General features: G+C 42.2%; 1 protein-coding gene across 2 annotated transcripts in view; it reads left to right on the plus strand.

Moving 5' to 3' along the window:
- The first annotated feature begins 145 nt into the window (after positions 1 to 145).
- The window catches only part of arid2 (AT rich interactive domain 2 (ARID, RFX-like)), a 42,365-nt gene continuing 21,766 nt past the window's right edge, over positions 146 to 20,744 (plus strand). Inside the window, exons 1-4 of one of the 2 annotated variants that reach the window (XM_050036172.1) lie at positions 146 to 690; positions 814 to 907; positions 1,827 to 1,924; positions 15,678 to 15,766. In XM_050036172.1, the coding sequence (XP_049892129.1) occupies positions 599 to 690; positions 814 to 907; positions 1,827 to 1,924; positions 15,678 to 15,766 (373 nt within the window). In that variant the 5' untranslated portion in view covers positions 146 to 598. Of the gene's footprint in view, positions 691 to 813; positions 908 to 1,826; positions 1,925 to 15,677; positions 15,812 to 20,744 lie in introns of both variants that reach the window. The other variant, XM_050036171.1, reaches the window with a different exon arrangement.

Genomic DNA, 20,744 nt, shown 5'->3' on the forward strand with positions numbered 1-20,744 from the left:
ATTAGTGTTATCCCCTCCCCCCACGGGACATTTCCAAGTACCTCCTGACCCGTTTTCCAAACAGAGAAACGAGTTGTCAGACGGTCCCTAAAAAAGAAAACAGTCTCTATTGTTCCAGCACCCGCTCTGCTCTGGACGGTGCAGTGCCGCCTGTGGCCGCAGAGGGCGCTGCACGCATGGCAGGCCGGGCTCCGCGGCCTTCACATCTTTTTGTCTGAGAACTGGATCCCTCTGCCGCTCTACAGTGTGTGCGATAGCCTCGGAGCTGCGTCCGTAACACACTGTCAAACCACTCCAAACGAATACAACCGCGACCAAAAGCATTAATTCTACACATTCTGCCATGGCGTTTCTAATCCGCCGGTAAATCGGTCGTATTTGTGACTGTTCGTTGGAACTTAGTCCGGGGTTGAATCGGGCTTGCTTTCTGTGTGCATCAGTCTTTATTAGCGAGCTGCCGCTCTTCTTGCTATCAGCTATTTCTTTAACTTTTTAAACACTCAGCTTCGCGAATGACTGAGCGCCGGCGGAGTATGGGATCCTTGGTGTCTTAAGAAGCGACTGAAGTGGGGTTTAACCGTTTTTGCATGCAAAAACAATGGCAAATTCGACGGGGAAAAATCTACTAGATCAGCGAAGGAAAGGACAGGCTTTCCTGGACGAGCTGCGGCAATTTCACCAAAGCAGAGGGTGAGATTGGGGCGTCTTTATTCCCAAGAAATGCAACTTTAAACCTGCATTGCATGTGACTGCGAGTTAACCACAACTGTTATTTAAACATATGTGCCTTTATTTCTTGTGTTATCCCCTCAGATCGCCGTTCAAGAAGATTCCTATCGTGGGTGGGAAAGAGCTGGACCTGAATGCTCTCTATATCAGAGTCGTCTCTTTAGGTGGATTTGCTAAGGTGAGTGGGAACTAAAAGTGGATTTCTTCACACTCTGCTGTCTGTGGACTCCTCGGTGGACCATTCCACAACTCCGTGTGGGTACCCCGGGACAAGTGTAACCCACTACAAAAGCGTTAGTGGGTCGGTGTTGGCCTTGTGCTAGTTTGCCATGTATCTCTATGCAATGTGGTGGCTTGTGTTGTTGTGTGGTTTGAATTGAGAGTCCAACCGCTCGGAGTCAGAGTGCAGTTGGAGCGACTCAAAATTAGCGGGCACGTTTAACATCGATTATCGGCACGGAGCCCGGCCTCGGGAAACACCGCTTAGGACATAGCGTTTCGCCGGGGCTTCCACCGGTAGTTTTTCACCCAGGGGAAGCTTCATTTCTCTTTCTCGCCCTAGCCATCTTTCTTCGGCTTCATGGCTGAACACAAAATGTAGGCCTCACAGGCCCATGTAGTGAATACAGTACACGGTACCAAAACCTACTCGGAAATGAAACGGGTCACCGCAAGCTAAAGCATTTGTGTAGTGGCGGAGACAGTTGGCTGGAGTTTAGCCTCGTTAGGTTTTAACGCCAAAATGTAAAAGTCAAGTTAGCTTGTTAGCTACAGTGCTAACTAGCCTCAACTGTAACGATACTATCCTAAAGGGAGTCAGGCAGTTGTACTCACTGATGTGTCAAATGTAAATATGCTCGCATTACAAACATTAGCAGCTAATTAAACGCTTTTATACCGAATGTGCTGCTTGATTATTGTGTTAGTTTTCAACATTTTTAGATATTTCCAGCAGTTTGAGAAAGTTATTGATTAATGATTGTGATATGGCCTCATTGGGGGAACCTGTAGCAGACCAGATGGTTGCAGTGTAACCGCTCTTTTTTGTTGCTGCAAGTGCTTTATCTCCCTAACGAACTCATTTGCCCCCCTTCCAGGTCTCTGACAAAAACCAATGGATTGAACTTGGAGAAGAGTTTAACTTTCCAAGGAGTTGTTCCAACGCTGCATTTGCTTTAAAACAGTACTACCTTCGGTAAGTAGCATGGCCATGCAGCTCTCTTCCTCTCAGGTAGCATGTGGGAAGTGTTTACAAATGTTAAGATGCAGTCAGCAGGATCTGGCTCACCCGCTACTCTTACTAGGAAGCAGCACTGGTGCTGTATTTTGGCACGCAAAGCAAGGTCTATATTGTGTACATTTGTCATGACATGGTGGATATGAACTCACTTGCCTCATCCACATAAGAAAAGAACACTCTGATCTCTCTTTTTAAAAATACCTGGCCTGATGACTCTGCTGTAGTTGAAGTCTGGAAAATAGTTTGCTTTTAAGGAGCATCTTGTCTGTAATGACCCTAAGCCAGACACTAATGATGGTTATTCCTTTGTGTAAATGGTGTAGCCACAGGGCATTTGGGTTTGATACAACACTAATGATCGAGCGGCTCCGGGTGCTGTAACGTGTGTAACATTCAGCCTCCCAAGTCTCAACACAGTCAGCTGCCGGTGATGGGAGTCTGGTGGAAACGCAGCTCTCCTCAACAGCTGGCATTTGTGGTTTTGGTGTTACTGCTTTCTCTACACCCCCGTTTTTTTTTCCTCTCCCTTGCTCATGCAAAGATTGTTCCCATCACTAGCACCTGCCTGCAGGGGATTACGCCTATGTAGCAGAGAAACGCTTGTAGCCTCTCATGGATATGTTACAGGCAACGGCAGGTCACCGGTTAACATCATAAGCAGCGGCTCATTATCTGTGCATTTTTACTAAGTTGCCTTTTGATGCAAGCTGTCTGCTCATTTGATTACCAACTGTACACATCGGATGAGACTTGTAGCTCCTCAGTTCACCGATAAACATGAGCGTTGGCTGCAGGGGAGAGACACCCCCTGCTTGCAGTGCTGCTGAAGTTCATCGAGGTCTTTCTGAGTACCGTAATGGCCACAAACCATTATTTCCTTGCCACATATTTAGTGTAAATGACGGAATACTTTATAAAGCACTTTCTCTAAAGCAGGAGATCATGTAATTTGGTGTAATGGTCAACTCAGAAGTTCAGGCGGCTGACAATACAGTTGTTAAGGTGTGTTCCTTGAGTGCAAGTAGCGATAGTGCAAAGTTGTAGAGTTTTTGTGGTCTGATTTATGTATGAACTCATCCTCAATAGCTCAGGAAAACACTAACATTCAGAAATCTGTTTTTGTTTTGTCTAACAGGCCTGAGAGTGCCTGAAGTACCTTTAACAGAAAGTCAACAGATGATTGGATTTGTTGAGCCTCTATGATACTTTATAGCAGGACACAGTTAGGCAAACTAATGTGTCTATTTTGTCACAAAGTGGTTTATAGTTCCTCTGTTCTGCAGATGACAAGACCAAGCAAAGAATTCTATGGAGCCTTTAACATTATGACAGTTTTTTAAGAATCAGTTATTTTTTTCCAGAAAATGTCACTTGTGTTACTCAGGACAGCCAAGTCACTGTAATTATTACCTGCAAGAAATATCTTTGGGAGGTGGATGAGCAAAGGAGGCCTGGCAGCTGAGTCAACCGACATGCTGAATATCACACTCGTGTCGCGACCGCCGCTGGAGCTACTTTGTAGAGTTTATCTGAGGCAGTTCAGTGTAGTGGATGTCAGAGGCAGCAGGCAGCTCGACTTGTCTTGCCTCAACTCGGGCTGATAAATAAATAGATAGAGACTATCCTCGCCTCCCGCATGCTGCTTTTTTGCTGACAGAGTATGATAGAGGCATTAGGCGTTCTTTTTTTTCCCTTTGCATAAGTAGGCTAATAATGTGATCACCGTGGAGGGAATTGTTCATTTTGCCCTCATCCAGGGAGGTCAGAGGTTAGAGCCAGTTACTAGGTGCTCAGTGGAGCTGGTTCAGATTCAGCGTCTCGCTCAAGGACACTTAAGCTGGATGGATGTTCACTAATATCGTGTGTTAATCTTGATTATCCAGTTGAATGACCATCTGTAACCGCGCATTTTTAAGCTGCGTGTGCATTTTTCCGACTTTGTACTGGCAACTGAAATAACTTGTAGATGTGTGATTTGTAGTTGATGATTAGACATCTTGAAAGCAGTATCAAGTGACATTAAATGAGATTGTAATTTGGCTCAGTTGGTATCTGGCCTTTTGAGAAGCCCAACTTGTTGTCAACTCTAGTGATGATTCTTGATGCTTTTTTTACCCGAGTGAATTAAAATAGTAGGTCAGACTGAAGGATACGTCATTGCAGGGATCAAACTTGTGACTTTTCTGATACAGAACAGTCTGTCCGTTGACCAAGTTTTCCCATGTGAGTGAATAGGATGATCACGATGTGTCTCTCTGGTCAGCACTGCCCACTCAGAGCAGAGTAATAAGCAGCACCGAAGTTGTGTGCCAGCTCCCGCCGCCGTCTATTTGATATCTGAATGTCACTCGGTAATAAGTGAGCGACGCTTGCCAGAAACATTTTTCCAGCTCGTTTTCAACTTGTTGAAGCGGCGCTTGGACACCGGTCCTACCAATGGAGCTGATTTCATTTCAACTTCGGGGGAGGAAGGATTCACACTCTGGATCAAAGCATTGGCATCAAATCAAACTGACACACTAAGGGCAGAGTTGAAAGGCAGCTCTGTTTTTGGCTCGCTTCATTAGCAAGGTTGAAGCAAGAGATACAAATTCAAATGAGAGGTGTTCAGGTGCGAGAGCGTGAACGTTTCTGATATAAAGATATAAAGTGTTAAATAAAGTAGTGAACATGGCCAGAGCTTTGACAGGCCACTAAAATGCTTTAAAGTTTCCAGATTTGATTAAAAATTTAAAAGAGTTTTTAAAAATTATTACATTACAGCACACAAATTCTTTAATGTTCCATACGTAATGTTCCGGGACTGACCTGTTTCCCTCAGATACATTCCTGTGGCTCTAGAAAAGCTTTTACATTTCTATAATTTGACATACATTTATGTTCTACATCTGTGCACTCTGTTTCAGAGGATTGAGTTAGAGTTACCAGTGGCTGCTTCCAGTTTTCCTGTGGCTTCACTGATTTGGATGATTCTCAGTCAATACTATTTCACATCTCCATGGTCGTCCTCTTCCATTAGTACTTTCATATGATTTGGGAGCGGTTCGCACTAAGCTCTCAACCCTCGCGGGGCAACACAGCACTGATTCTTCAGTAAAACACCATCCAGTTCTCGCAGGTGCACTCCGTAATTTGAGAGTGAATGAAAGGTGTTTTTGAAATAAGGCTTCTGGTGTTGCTACAGTCTTTGACTTCTTTTCCAAACTGCAGCACACTGAACACAGAAGCCAAGTCAGGTGACAGATACCCTGGCTCAACCTCTGTTTGCCCTCTTCACTGCATCCCCATTGGGAGGGAATCAGGCCCAGGAGGCACTGACTTCTGGAAACCGCTGACTTAATTTGCTGTTGGCTTAAATGGTCAAATCGTCTCTTGTCTTCCTGAGGTTTGTACACGTGGTTGGAGATGTGTAGAAGAAGAAACTGTTAAGTTTAAATGGGTAGAGTGTTGTGAGGAGTAACGTTAGTCCAGCTCCAACTTTGATTCGATGAGCACGTGCAGCAGTGATCTGTTGAAGGTATTTTGATTCATCAGTGTTCAGTTGCAATAGTAATGCACAGATCGGCTTTCACTTTTTAACCCCATGCTGTAATGCGAGCAAGTTAAGCCTCTAACCCCGCTGCCAAGGACTGTTTTTACTGTCCACAGTGATTATAGAAAAAGAAACCAGACCTTAACTATACCCGTTTCTGCCGAATTAACCACCACCACGTAACCTATTTTAAGAGTCGAACATGCTGCTTCCTATACAGCACAATTACTACACCACACTTTCATCTGTCACCTTAACTGTTTGTGGTGCAGGGAAGCAGGTGCAACCAGATTCACAGGTTTACTCATTTCAGTCGATATTTGAATGTTTCACATTTTGATATGCGTCCTCTGCTGGCACCAGACTACAGTAGTTACCCATGTGTTTCCCAACAAGTTACTAGCTTGCGACCCCCACTTTTAGGTCCCAAAATTCTCACGACCCCAGCAGCAATTAGACAGTGTTTAAATTGTCATGTGAATTTGAGCAGGACATACTTTTTCCTCTATTTTCCAGAGAGCTGCAAACTTTTCAAACATCTTATGAAAAATAAATAAAATGAATTGGATCAATCTTTAAGATCTGCTGTGACCCCGTCTGCATATCAAACAATGCCATGTGTGTTTAAAGATTAGGAAATTCTTTAGTTAACTATTGAGACTGTAGAGAAACAGATGTTTAAATGCACAGTCAGAGAACACGCCAGTATGCTTGATTAAAAGACATATCTTTAATTTAGTTGGATTGAATAGAGATACAAAGTTTGGATCAGGCAACCACTGACAGGTATTGAACATTAGGCCACTGAATCTATTAATGTATCTACTCATCTATTTATGTGCTGAAATCGTACTTGACGTTGATGGTGCCAAACTGCAGAGGTAATGTTGAGGGTAATGTCAAAAGTCTTTGTTTTCGGATAACAGTTCACGCCTGATTTAGTCATTTAATTAAGTAGAAGACAACATGTGATATCACTGTTTTCACTGGGAATAAAAAAAAACAGAAAACAAAACATTGAACTATTGCCCAGTCTTACACCACAGACACATTTCACCACCTTTTCTGCTTGGCGGGTGTTAATTTTCACACCTGATTATTAGATTACTCTGGATACCACCATTCCTGTTGTTGGTCCTTCTCTGCTTCCTGTGTATGTCGGTAGACTCTCCCGCTCATCTGAAACATCTGGACGAATTGGCCTTTTGATCTGGCTTGCATTAGACATGTTTGTATTCCCCCGCCTCATCTGAGCTGCTGCTCAGACTTTAGAGATGCTCAGATGAAGACCGGTTATGGGTAAAGACCAAGCTGTGTGCTTATTTTTTATACATCATAATAAGAAACTTTTAACTAAAATAAGAGCGGTAGAGTAAACTTGCTATCACAGATAACATCTGAGGGCTCTTGAGACTTTGTGTTTTTGGCCTGTCTATAATTTGAGCTGCCCTCCAGCCGTGTTGGCTGCCACTGATAGCCTAATCTTCTCTCAGTTTCCTTGCTAACTAGCAGATGGACAGATCTGCCTTGTACTTGACAGTGGACCCCAGAATCTGGCTTCACTGCTTCATTGGAGAGATGATATAGTTAAAATGTTTGCTCTGGGACTGCAGCTCCTCAGCAGAAGTTTGTGAAGTGCATTTTACACACACATTTTTTCTGTGTATTTAGTCCATCCCAAGTTATAGGAACCAGCATTTCATCAGGAACAGCTCAGGGCCCCGTTGTTCATATGTGGATAACAAGAGTTATCCACATTAGAGGGTTGATGATTTGACACAAATCTGGACTTTTGGTTCTTCGCAGATGGCTTAATCTAAACCTGAAACTATTCTCACAGCAACAAGTCCTTAAGCCCAAACCTGCAAAAGGGAAAGACTTATTGACAGTCAGCTGGATCATAACCCAGACATTTTACTGCAAACCACATACAAAGGCGTGTTTACCAAATGACTCACTTTCTTAGATTTGTAATGAGAGTGTTTATGATTATAGAAAAAATATGCAGGTTTAGTGTTTCCCCTAGGAGTTTTTTCACAGCGGTGCTGAAGTGTGTGAGTTTTATTTTGGGTCGCTGGAATATATTTAGTGCATCTGCTGACACAAGGACTTAAGACACATTTGTACACAGTTTTTAGATGTTGAATTACGTTTAATGAAATGCATCATATCCCCCATATGCTGTAACAAGTGCTCCTGCACATGGTGGCAACTGTAACATTTGACATCTAGTGTTTCAATCACTATTGTGACTCTAACATTGCTTGTAAAAACGATTAATGACTGTTAGCAAGTAACGCGCCAATACAAGTTACCTTGAAAACCATTAATCCAAGTAGTTCAAGAGGTTTTTGATTGATGACATAAAAACCAAAAATTGATCCAGTCACTCCAGTCGCAGAGACAAAATAAGTCAAATGCAGAGAGCTGGTATACATAAAGATGCCATGTCACTCATGTGGGCACAATACAGGACAAAACAAAGCGAAATGTAAACACTATCAGGAAACAGTAGCGTGTATTGCAGCTTCTACAGAAGTGTTGAGTGTGGGTAGTGTTTGTGGTGTCTGAGGAGAGAGAGATGATGTATCTGCACTCGGGAGAGGCAGGTGGGCTAGACGTCAGGTTAGCAGTAAGCCATGAATGTAACAGTGAGTGTTCAGTGTGAGCTACAGGTTGTCAGAACTGCAGGCCAGTGAGGCTGTTTTAATGGAGTGTTGTTGTGTCATCTGAGTGACTCCTCTGATCGGCCTTGAAACTATTTCCAAATGAATATTGTCGGATAATAGTGTAAACATGGTTTAGCACAATGTAGAAACGAAAACATAACGATAAGTGACACCCATAGCAATGCAGGAATACACATAAACTGAGACTTACGTCTATAAATCTCTCAACACTCACCTCATGGAAACAGCAAACATCTAGTCATATGAATGCTGATCATGGTTTTAAGTCCTAATGCATTTTGTCTTTATTTTTAAATAAGAGTGCAGTAGAACTTCATCCAGGATTAACAGATCAATCCTCAAGCTGATTTAAATAATCAAATAAACTGGATGAGAATGAACAGAATTAGTTAAACCTGAAAACAGCTTGTTAGCGTGTATCAGCTAAGCTACATTGGAATCGCAGGGCCCAGGAGAGGGTCTGCTAACATTTTGGTGTAAGACGAAACCTGAGTGTATATGAGGAGATTGCATACACTTTATGCAGAAAATCTGCTATCAGATTCACTGTCGCTTATATCATTGAACACTATTGTGAAAAACCCCTGTGTAGGGCTGTTAATATGCAAAATAAATAACTCTTATTTATTCTAAGGCTTCGGGATGACTCACAGTTTTCATCTTTTTTTTGTGTGATTAAAACCACCTGTTTTTAGAGCTATAATAAATAAAAGACCAAAACCAGCTTCAAGGCTGTAATCATCATGCAGATTTTAAAAAAGATATGTAAGTTATCACACACAGCAGTGGGCTGTCAGTAGAGTCTGGTTTAATTATCAGTTGCAGCACAGATATCAAAAGACGACTGGCTAGCTAGTATTAGCGACCTGGCTACATTGCAGGGATGGCCTGAGTAAAGTAGAATTTGAATGCTGTCCCAGATTCATGGCTTCACCTCTTCAACAAACCCAGAGCGCAGATAGTAGAGTCTTCTTTAACTATGTCTCTGATGTAGATGCTGCTGCTAAATTCCCAGTGAGATAGCAAGAGCTAGCTAGCTAGCTAACTGGAGTCATGACCTTTTCATAAAATGCGGTGGTGTAGCTATTCACGTCACAGTTTACAAAACTGTTAGGACTCAAGTAGGCAGCTATCATCCACTTCAATTTTTGCCTGCAAAAAAAACTTTTTGTGGTCATTGTCATAACTTCCTTTCCACAGATGTAGACATTTTACACATCATGCAAAAACAAAACATCTAATTAAAGGAAAAGTGTGTAACATTTAGGGGGATGTGGTTGCATTTAGCGGCGAGGATTACAGACTTCAACCAGCTGACAATTTTTCTGGTTAGATTTCCTTAAGTTTTCATTGTTCATTCAGGTCTCTTCCTCTCAAAATATCCGAGCCAGGTGATTTAAACCGGTTAAAACACTGAATAAAGCATTTTCAGGTTAAAAAAATAAGTGTTTTTCCGACACTGCTCGTCAGAGGGGCTGCTAACTACAGTGACTGACGTCAAAACGCAAATAACCCTCTGTAGAACCAGTTTTTGGTTTGTCCGTTCTGGGCTACTGTAGAGTCATAGCGGTGCAACAAGGAGGAAAACCTTCTCCCTATGTAGATATACCTGGCTCATTCTAAGCTAACATAAACACAACAATTTTTAGGTGGTTATGTACTAAAGAAAGCATACTGATTATGTACATTCCATCTCGCCGATACATCCCCCTAAATCCTTCACTCTGGGCGTTTGACTGAACTAATGTGATTCATTACCCAGCCCTAACTCTGTACTTATTGAGCCTCACAGCTGTTTATGATGAATGACACTGTAAGGGAAACGGTTAAATCCACAAAATAAACAGCAGCTGCAGATGAGAGGGATCAACTTTTAACGTCGTCTGACCACAAAGTCATACAGACGAGGCAAACGGTAGTCATTTCAAATAAACACTCGGAGACAGGATTGATATTTAGGAGAGGAGAAGGTGGATTCAATGCCAAAAAGAGTTTTTTTTCCCAGAATTACATAACGTAACATGCAGAGTCCAAGTTAGAATATACATCAAGTATATTTCCAAGGAGGTGCTGTACCTCCACACTGAAAAGCAATCACAGAAAGTCCAACATAGTCAAAGGAAAACATCTTTTCCTTGACATGTATCACCTGTGTTGGCGGTGTGCTGGAGGAACTTGCACCAGTGTGAAAATTCTTCTACTGTAAAAACCCTAATTTGAACTAGGGAAATGCTGCTAACCACCGAGTTGCTGTGCCATTGAGACTGACATGGCAGGCAACAGAATTGGAAGTGCTTGCACTTAAAAAGGGTTTCATTGTATTAGTATAGCTTATGTTTTTGCACTGACCTTTCCATTAGCATACCTGCACTGACCACATAGGTTAAACAGACTCTTCTTTGCACTTACATGAGTCAGAGGAGTACCATTAAAGCACACTTTCAATTATTCTGCAATGTCTGTGTAAATCCTGTCAGCTTCCTTGCATTTTACTATGCTCTAGTGTGACTTTAAGTCTGCTTTTGGGCAACAAATGTTCTAAACTGTAACCGATCCAACTTTTTACAGTATTTTCTCAATTGGCTCCACCATCAGTAAACGTTCCCGTGATTATTGACAAAGCAAACCACCCTCCGCCTGTGCTGGACAGCCGGCTCCATTAAATCCCAGCAAACATTTCTGTCCAGAAATTGGCAGTGGGTGTGTTTGCATGTCTGCGTCCACGTCCAGCAGGGGGCAATGGACTCCCACACACCGACACACTGAGAGGGCATTTGGGCAGCTGAGTGTAATCGAAGCCAAGAGTATCTGCGCCGGTGTGTTCCAGATGACCGTAGATAACACAACACGAATGGCTGTGGCTGTTTGCAGAATGTATGTGTGTTCATCATATCTCATGCCTTGGCAGTTTCCCACCCTTTGCACTTGTTGTATTATTTTGGAGGGAAAATGAGCCAGCAGTGATAATACACTCTCCTCCCTAAACGGTTGTAGTAAAGTGATGGATGTTCAGTGGTTTCTGTTGGTTGGTAGTTGCGTGCCACTCAAGAGGCGGTGGGGGACCGATGTTCCTCTCATCATGCATGTTTGAAAAATGGGAAGTGGAGAAATGAGCAGCTGCAGTCAGACCCCCCTCTCCCTCCCTCACATGCCCCCACCCGTCTTTACCCGCAGCCTTTTTCTTGCTTGTGCCCAGACAGCAGTTGATGACGCTGCAGTCGGGACTGGGGCCTATCTCTCCCGCTCTCACACACTCCTCACTCACTCACTCGCTCACTCGCTCTCTCTACAAATGAAGGCTGAGTGTATTTATAGTCCAGCGTGTCACCCGGCAGCCAGCGGACGGGGGATTACCTTGGCCACGATGAACAAGCGGGGCCTCATTCAGTAACAGGCGCTCGCTCGCTCTGTGACTCACGGCCACACAGGCAGGGTTCACCACACTATCACTGCTGAGGTATTTTGCTGTGTGTGTGTGTTTGTGTTTTTGTTTGTCTGGCGGATTTCTCTGCATTATTACAGGATGTTTATCAAATCCAAAAAAGCCTGAATCGATGGTTGCATGCTCATGGAGAACATTTTCTCCCAAGTTAAGTGCGAACTTTTCAAGGGCGGGAGGATGATTGCAGTAATAGATGAATTGTTTGCTCGATGTCAGCTCCCAGCTGTTAGTGTTGCAGCCAGTTCACTTGTTTCTACTATAGGCTGTTGCACCGTTCAGATAAGAAATGGTGTTATTCAAATAACCCCATTTGCATATTTGTATTCAAAGTAGTTTGAACTAAGCTAACCTCCTGCCTGTTCAATCTGATATTTACTGAGACATTTTAAAAGTTTTTGGGCAACTCATCCTCTGGAATATGTTGCTGTAAAGAATAATCTTTGCCTGTACAGTGATCTAATTACAGTACTTAGATTTTCAGCATGTAAAAGTCTGAAAATGTGGGATTTTAGAATTGAAAGTGCATTAAAAATCTACTTTTTTTGTGACCGCAGTTTCATTGTCTGATGTGTCACATCTCACACAGTCCTGTTACTGACTCATGTTGCTCTGCACTGCACTCGACAGCCCTCTGTCATACAAAGACCTGCTTATCTCATGTAGTGCAGTGCTCATTTTTTAGCCTCACTTTCTACGCCGATCATGCTTCACTTAACACTTTGAGCCTTTGAAAGCACCATGGGTTTGGCAGAAGTGATTGCCACGGGCTCTGTCAAGCTTGAAAACTCCCAAACTAGTAAAGCGAGGTGAAGGCTCACTGTGGAACGCTATCAAATTGCATTTTAGAATGAAACTTTTGAACTGTGTAATTTACACTGAATGTGCAGAGTAATATAAGGATGATTTCACTCTTGTGTACACTGAATTCCTAAGTAGATTCATGTTCCATCTTGACTCGAAGGTGCACTCTGCGAGATTTTATTTGTTGCATCCCTCCACTTTGTGTCAGTGTGCTTGTTGCTGTGGCGTTTCTGTAGAGGTCAGACTTGGACTTAGGACTGTACGGGGAGCTACTGTGAAGTCTTTTCTCTCCAGTTCTCTGTTGATGGTGTTTGGGTGTCTAAAGGTGGTGCTCTTTGTCTCTCAGCGATGAGTGTTGCACTGCTCATGTTTCATACACACTCATTCATCTGTTTGCAGTTTATAATTTGACAGGGTTGCTGTGGAATTATTGAAATTCCTTCAGCTGATAAGCCTTTTTGTGTTAAGAAACAGTGGCTCGTTGTTCCAAAAATCAATATTTGTGCTTTTATTGAATCAAAAGCAGTAAGGGAACAACTTAACTTGTAGTGCTGAGGTCACATTGAGTATCATGGTACACAAGACTACTTTATTAAGTCAGATGAATGGACTTTTTATTTGCATTAATGTGGGTTTTGCTATTTCAGCAGATAGTCTCCTTGACAGTATGTCTGGTTGTAAAGCCTTTGTGATAGAATGATCTATAGGAAATGTGAGTCGTTTCACCCTTTTGAAATATCTGAAAGCTGTGACACATTTAGTATTGTGTCTGACATTGATAACAGGTTGTTTTTCCTCCGAACCTAGATGAAACATGTAATGATGATGGTGGTATTGCAAAACTGGTGTACTTTAAGGCTTTTATCCAGCAGTGTATATTCACACATGTTTTGTGCCATTCTGTAGCTTTTGAATTGGAGTAAGAAGGTAAGGGTTGGTTAAAAACATGTTGAATTGCTTTCAAAGTGGCTTATAATTACCTTTAAAATTGGGCGCATCCAATCAGTTGAATCCTAAACCGACATAATTAAACCTTTTGTCTTGCCAGGTGTGGTTGGAGACACAGACTGCTAGCTGTGTTAATACACAGAAATAATGCTCACTGCCCAAACTCATGTCCCCACTGGTTAGCTAGCCTTGGCCACTCTGCACTGTGCACGGTGGAAGCTAGCTAGTAGCAGCACTTAATTGGTGATAACCACTAGTAACGCCGTCCTGACCCAGCAGCGTTGCTGTGGAAATATTCAGCTCACCCACCTGCGGTCTGGTTTCATCCTGTGGCACCCAGTGATGAAGCAGCTCAGTTTTGAGCCCCAAACCCCCTTTAGCATCACTGTTAGCATTGTCAGCAGTGACGGCACAGCTAGAGGTGCTAATATAGTTAACAATGCTAAAATGGTTTTGTTGCTCAAAACGAAGCCACCTGCTCACCGAGGCTACCTGTGGGGAGACCAGAGCTAATTTAGCTCCCACCCGACCTTGATGGTGCGCAGTGCAGAGTGGCCAAGGCTGAGGTTGGCTAACCAGTAGAGTACCAAGGCTGGGCAGTAGGTGCTATGTTTCTGCATGCTAAAATGGCTAGCCAGCTATCTGTCGGCAAAGCCAACAGAAAATAAAATAAAAGGCAAGACATTTACAACACAAAACATTAAAATTTCACCACCTCTAAATGGATAGTGCTTTGAAATTCAATACTTAGTTTCACTGAGTCAATTAGTGAAGTTTGGAGTGCTGGACCAAATAAAAAGCCCTCTTGTATTTCATGTCTTTTGGCGGGTTTTTTCCCCCCCCCCAAAGTAACTGGTTAGCATTCCTTATAATTGAGGCAGTTTTTTTAAATGCACAGCACAGGATTCAACTATTCATTTAAATATATGAAACCTTTCATTCAAAGTACCCCTGCCAGACAAAACTGTTTTTCTTGTTTATGTAGCCTAAAATGTCTGTAGCTGACTATACTGACAACCTGTGCAAAGTTACTTACTAAAGGGGGCCACATCTGCACACTTCCCTAAAATCTGAGATTCAAATGTAAGCTGGGCAGGCTATATTAAGTACGCCACTAATACGAAAGCCATTCCTGCTGTCTAATACTTGAAACACATATCGACAGGGGAGAGTTTGCATTAGCCTTGTGAAAATTCTGACAGCAAACATGATAGAGTGTGCAGGATTTGGATGTAAACTGGACCCTGGAGCTTCTTTCCACTATGTATGAACGACCCCTTTGTTGCAGATATATTGTTGTATATTTCCTAACCATTTACACTGTGTCAGTCACTGCCAATCTACACTTACCATTCTGATACGTCTGCAAGTCGCCGCTTTTGGTACACAGCAGACTCCTCATCTAAGTCTGACTTAGGCTCAAACATGTATGACTGAATCTTTCTGATGTTGCCTTTAAGGCTTATGCAAGCCATCTTGATGTTCACTGCTCTTTCACCGGTCAACCTAGCGCGAGCAGCACTGGAGAAAACGGAAAGAAAAAGCTGCTGCAAACAGCAGTGGTGGGTGGCGTGGAGGTCAGATCCAGATTTTCTGAATGAGGGAGAAGGCAGAGATGTGCTTCAGCTTCTAGCTTTCTTTTACTATTATGTGGGGAAACCATGTTAAACAAAATATCAGTATCAGTGTTAGTATTTTTACATAATTCAAAATGTGTCTGAAGGGGGACTCAAAAGATTATGTTGGAGAACATGACAGCAGCACCCTGATTTAGAGCTGAAGAGTTAGGATGGTAAAACAAATGTCAGTCAAAGCTGTATTCATTGTCTCTGGTTTATCAAGGTTTATGATACACTGCAATCATTTTAGGGATGAATGACATAATAATGAACATGTATCAGTATTTTTATTTGCATTTTTATTTTTGATTAAAAAAACAACTGCAGTACTTTGACATTTTGTTTCATGTTGTCGTGCTAAACTAGAGGAAGAGAATCTATCTGTGTGAGCTGTTTTCCTCTAATGGCAGACATTTTTTAGACCAGCTTCTTGGTGTTTAGTTGATAGAAGCTGTTACCACTTAAATTTCAAAATGCAGAAATGAAATGAAGACTCAGTATCGCAGAGAGAGAATGTTTCAGAAGCTTCAAGGTTGTCATGTTCATAGAAAATGTGGCTGCATAATTAAAAAAACCTAATCTTCAGTCTATTGGAAAGAAAGTGAAGCACATTCGTAGCAAAATTTACACCAAGCATGTCTTGGCTCATCGTCTGTTTTGTTTTCTTCCTCCGCAGATACTTGGAGAAGTATGAGAAAGTCCACCACTTCGGCGAGGATGATGAGGAAGCGCAGCCGGGGAATCCCAAAGCCTCTCTTCCAATCGGTGCAATTCCCAGCTCTTATAACTACCAGCAACACGTTGTATCAGGTAGGCAGGGACTCTGCTTCTTGTCTGCGCTGAACTTTGGTATTCAGAGGCTTTCTTCTTCTCTCTGTGTTCACAAGTTCACTCTTTGTTTCTGTCTGGGTCACGTCTGTATCAGCTACACAGATTCAGTTTCCATTCGAACACTTTCTTGTTTTCTGTCTCACTTCTCTCTGAAGCTCATCCCGTCTCTCTGTCTGTTTCTCTCGGCCCCTCGGCCAACTCAAACACTTAATCCTACCGCAGATGTGATTACAGCAGAGCATCACTTCATCAGAGCTGTGTGTGAGATTCATGGGAAACTGGTCAGCCCACAGGTCAAGCATATGCATAAAAATGTGCCTCAACAGAAGCTGTTTGTTTCAAAGATTTTCTAGTGGGTTGAATTTATTTCACAAGAATATGAGGACGGAAATATGTTGATTGCAAGTTTTGATGAAGGTTCAGATACCTCAGAGCATTATAAGATGCAGAGTTTGAGATGACAAATTTCCATTTATGAAACATTTTTTGTTTTAACTGGAAATCCACCTTGACATTTTAATAGAAACATGTCAGGTTTTCATATGCTCAAGTCAAGCAGGCTGCATTTTGTTGCCTTGACGTGATGTTACCTCCCATGAAATGTTGAATTTTTGTTTTACCGCTGAGGTTTTTCTGCAGATTAATCTCTTGAAATATAATGTGGCAATCAGTGAGCTTTAGAGGTGCGTGTAGGAGGACTTTGTTTCCTCTGGACAGAGCTAAGATAACAGGCTGCTGGCTGCAGCTTTATGAGAGTGGTATCAGTCTTCTCATTCAATTCAAGAAGGAAAATAAACGGAATTCCCAAAATGTCTCACTAATTCTTTATCCAGGAAAAGCTTGGCTACTAGGGGTGTAACGGTACGCAGAAGTTTTTTTTTTGTTTGTTTGTTGTTGTTTTTTTCTTGAGTTTAAGTTGCAGGGTGGAAAATCGATCATTTTGTGGTCAGATTGATCAGAGCTGATCAAATCGATAGATTAGAGGCGGCGCTGCAGGAGAAGCAAGTGAAAGCTAAATTTTAGACCCAGTGCTGGACAATGCGCATTGTCTAAAAATAATTTTATGACTCGGCAGCAATATTGAGTTTATGGTTTTGGTTTAGACCACAGTGCCTGCGTGTTATTATTTTATTATCAACATAAGTATGAGGGCAACACATAACCCTATACTACACATTAGCATAGCAGAAGCTACCGGCAGACTGGCTGCTGGCAAAGCACAACCACTTCCAAGTAGGCTGGAAAAACAAGATGGATAACACTCTAATAAGAGGGCTGTTGTTCTAAGAAATAAAGCGTTCTATTTTCATATGAATTAATGAAATGTTTTGTTTAGATTACACTGCGCCTGGCACTCTGCTGCTCCATCTGTGCCCAGAGTATGCTCTGAGTGTGGTGCTCTGAATAACGCTCCTTATGAAGGATCCCTCTAAAAACAAAACAAAAAAATCAATATGTGGCGGCAAACGCTGTTATTGGTGGCACGGTGGTGCAGTGGTTAGCACTGTCACCTCATTAGGATATGCATAAGGATAAGTTTGTCATAGTTTATTTTGAATGGACAGTATTGCAAGTGTCAAAGACAGGCACAGTCTTCCTGCTAGGGAGTGAGGTAACATTTTGCACACTGGCAATTTTGGTAAACTATTTTCATTATAAAAATTATGAACATTTAAAAACACCCTCTATATTACAGTGAACAATGACCTCCCCAAAAGGCAGGTCACAACAGGTTGTTAAACTGAAAAGCATCATTATGCTATGAGACTGAAAATGTGAAATACATAGAATATTAAATATATAACTTGTGCATTCAGAGGCATCTTTCAATTAGTTCCACATTGGATATATGCTAATGCAACTGCCAGTTGCTTCAGCATTTGTTTCATTTTATCTCATCTTGCTTTTGCATCTAAAGGCTGGAATTGGGCTCTGGTTTGTTTTGTCCTCGTGCTGGTGATCGGTACATCTGGGAGATGCCATCAAATGTGCGTTAGCATGTAGGATTTGTTTCCATTCACATCCCCTACAGCTGTGGCACAACTCCAACACACTGTCCTGGTCTTGTAAACAACTCTTTCTCCTTTGCTCCGGTGTTTGATTTGCACTTGTCATAGTGTGACTGACCTTCACGCCAACATCAGCATCTGCTACTAATGGTGGATAGCTAAAAGTTTCAAGGGAATTTTAATGGGAGCATTGTGTGCATCAGTCTACATACCGTGTATTCTATGTGTGGCTGCCTGAACTAAATCGTTACCCCGTACTGTGACAAATGCACAGACTGTTACAGCCCTATAGGTTACCATCTAGGGATGTCCCGATTCAGCTTTTTCACTTCCGATCCAATACCGATATTACAGCCTTGAGTTTTGGCCGATACTGATCCGATCCAAGCGCGTATTATACATATTCGCTTATTTTGTTGTCAGTCATGTTAGAAAAGGTTTGATCAAGCGATATCACTCTAACAAGAACAACTACTTAATCAGGTTAGTTAGAATGATCCATAACAGTTGGTATGAGAACTGACCCGTTTATTGTTAACAGGGTTAAATACACAAACTTTAAACTTGAACATTAACATTAAATAAAAATATAGCTGGTTTGCTTTGGCCCCTTAATAAATAGAAAATAAATCAACGCAAGAAATCTTTAAAATGTCTAACACTGAAATTAAAATAGCAGCAAGACTCCACACACTTGTGCTTTGGCCCCCTAATAAATAAAAAATAGATTAACACCACAAGACATTGTTGACATTTAACAAACAATGCAGCCTTTCCTTTTCAGTTATTTTAGTAGTGTCAGTGCCAACCTGGTGCTGCTGTTTCCTGGGACCAACAGAGGGGACAAAAAACCACACACAATATTGTACAACTGTTTAAACAAACAATAGTCCATCCATGGCTCCAGTTTCACTAATTGTGCCCAAAACAATGCCATCAGTGCTCTTTACTTAAACAGTAAGAGTGTAAACCAAATAAAAATATCACTCTCAAAAACCCAGAGCAGAAAACAAATAGTCAGTTAACTAAATTGACCGCTACTCTTCCTACCCTTCCCTCCTGTGTGTGTCTGCATGCTGGCCTGGTGGATTGATAGTAAGTGCTGGAGCGGATCACTGGAATGGACTGCTTGAATCGTGGAGCGCTGGGGTGGCCGGAAAACCTGGATCAGAATCCGTGAACAACTGGATCGGAGTTCTGGGGTCTGCATTTTTCCATGCAGTCCGATCCGATGCCGATGCACGTTTTTTGCTTATATTTGCGGCCGATACCGATCCGAATATCGGATTGGGACATCCCTATTACTATCGGATTGATCCAGTTCATACAGTTTAAACTACTACAAATAACTGCATCATCTCTGCATGATGTGAAATCCCACGTCAGAAGTAAAAATTGTCTGTTGTAAAAGTAGGTGTTTTTTTTTTTGGTACATATCCTTCATTTTGACTTTTGGTCAGGTTGTTCTGTTCTGCTAAGTTTTCTAAAAGTCCTTGCTTATTTGTTTCACCTGGTGTTCTTGGCACAAATCTCCATGGTGATCTTTATTCATAATCTCATGACGCACCGAGGTACTTTGTGTTACTTTGTCATACCAACATTTGAACATCCCAATCACCTCATCGGGGCATCTGATTCACTCTGCCTCAGTAATGCTGGCTTTCCACACAAAGAAAGCAATTACTGCCAAATTGAGAGACAGAAGAAGTGTCTGTATTGTTTTTTTGACTTCACAGACCTGGCCGAGGAGCCCTGCACAGCTGAGCTCTCTGACATTTGTCCAGTTCAGGAGCCTGCTTACTCTACGTCACATTCATCACTTTTATTACACACTGACTCATTTAATTCAGTTTTCACCTTGCTGAGCGCGGTTGTGTTTGAATCAAGGCTATGAAGCGTGCAAATGCATTGTTGATGCCTTTTATTTCTAGAAAGTTGCCTACGCACACCTTAGTATTGACTACCGCTAAGAATTTTTTTTCAACCCGAGCTCAGGCTGCTTTTCTGATGAAAGAAACTCTGAGCATCTGAGTAACCACATTATATTTCAAACCAAATGTTTCTGTGCAAGCGTTCCGTGCCAAGGCCAGCCTCTTGTCTCAATTGTCCAACCCCGCTCACACAGGGTGAATGGGAGCTGTCCATTAGCCTCAGCGTCGTGGTGTTGACCGCTGAGCTGCTCTCGGAGGTAATTGACTGTCCTGACAGCAGTTATTGATGAAGGGAAGGAGGAAGCACTTGTTGGCTTTCCCTCCACCTCAGTTTAGATTAGAGCCTGCAGCCTTTTAGTCGCAGGCTCTTTTCTCTAACAATAATCAGCCCTCTGCCTGGTGAGCTAAGTGACTCCAAAACATAAGCACAGTGGCAAAAGACACACGACAAACGGTGGTGAACTTTGTCGGTGGCTTGTGTGTTTTTCTCAGTCACTACTCAGATGAGTCAGGCATTAAAAGGAAACAATGCTTTTCCCTTTGTAGTTGACTTTGCAACTCTTTTTGAAGGATTGTTGTTGTAGGGTGTAGGCTGGCTGTGAGTGATGGTGTTTCACTAATGCTTTGCTTGTAGGGAGTGCTGGAATGATTTGAATTTTCTTCAGACAGGCCCAGGTGAACACACATTGTCATTACTTCAGCAAATTGAGTATAGCTTCTTTCTCACTGGACAAAAAACCCACTAACATCTGGCTTTTTATTTAACGGAAAGGGCTTACAATCATCATTCGCTTCTGGGACGAATGACACTGCAGTAGTCACAGTCTTTTATCGGCTCCAGCTCCTGCTTTAATCGGTAGTGATAGAAATTCAACATCGGGTGGATGCACTAATTGTAGCCCCTTTGCTAGCGCCATGCAATGACTGGTAGCCACAAAATACAATCTGTCTCTGTCCAAGCAGTGCTCAAAA

Source organism: Epinephelus moara, chromosome 23 (assembly GCF_006386435.1).
Source record: "Epinephelus moara isolate mb chromosome 23, YSFRI_EMoa_1.0, whole genome shotgun sequence".
NCBI lineage: Eukaryota > Metazoa > Chordata > Actinopteri > Perciformes > Serranidae > Epinephelus > Epinephelus moara.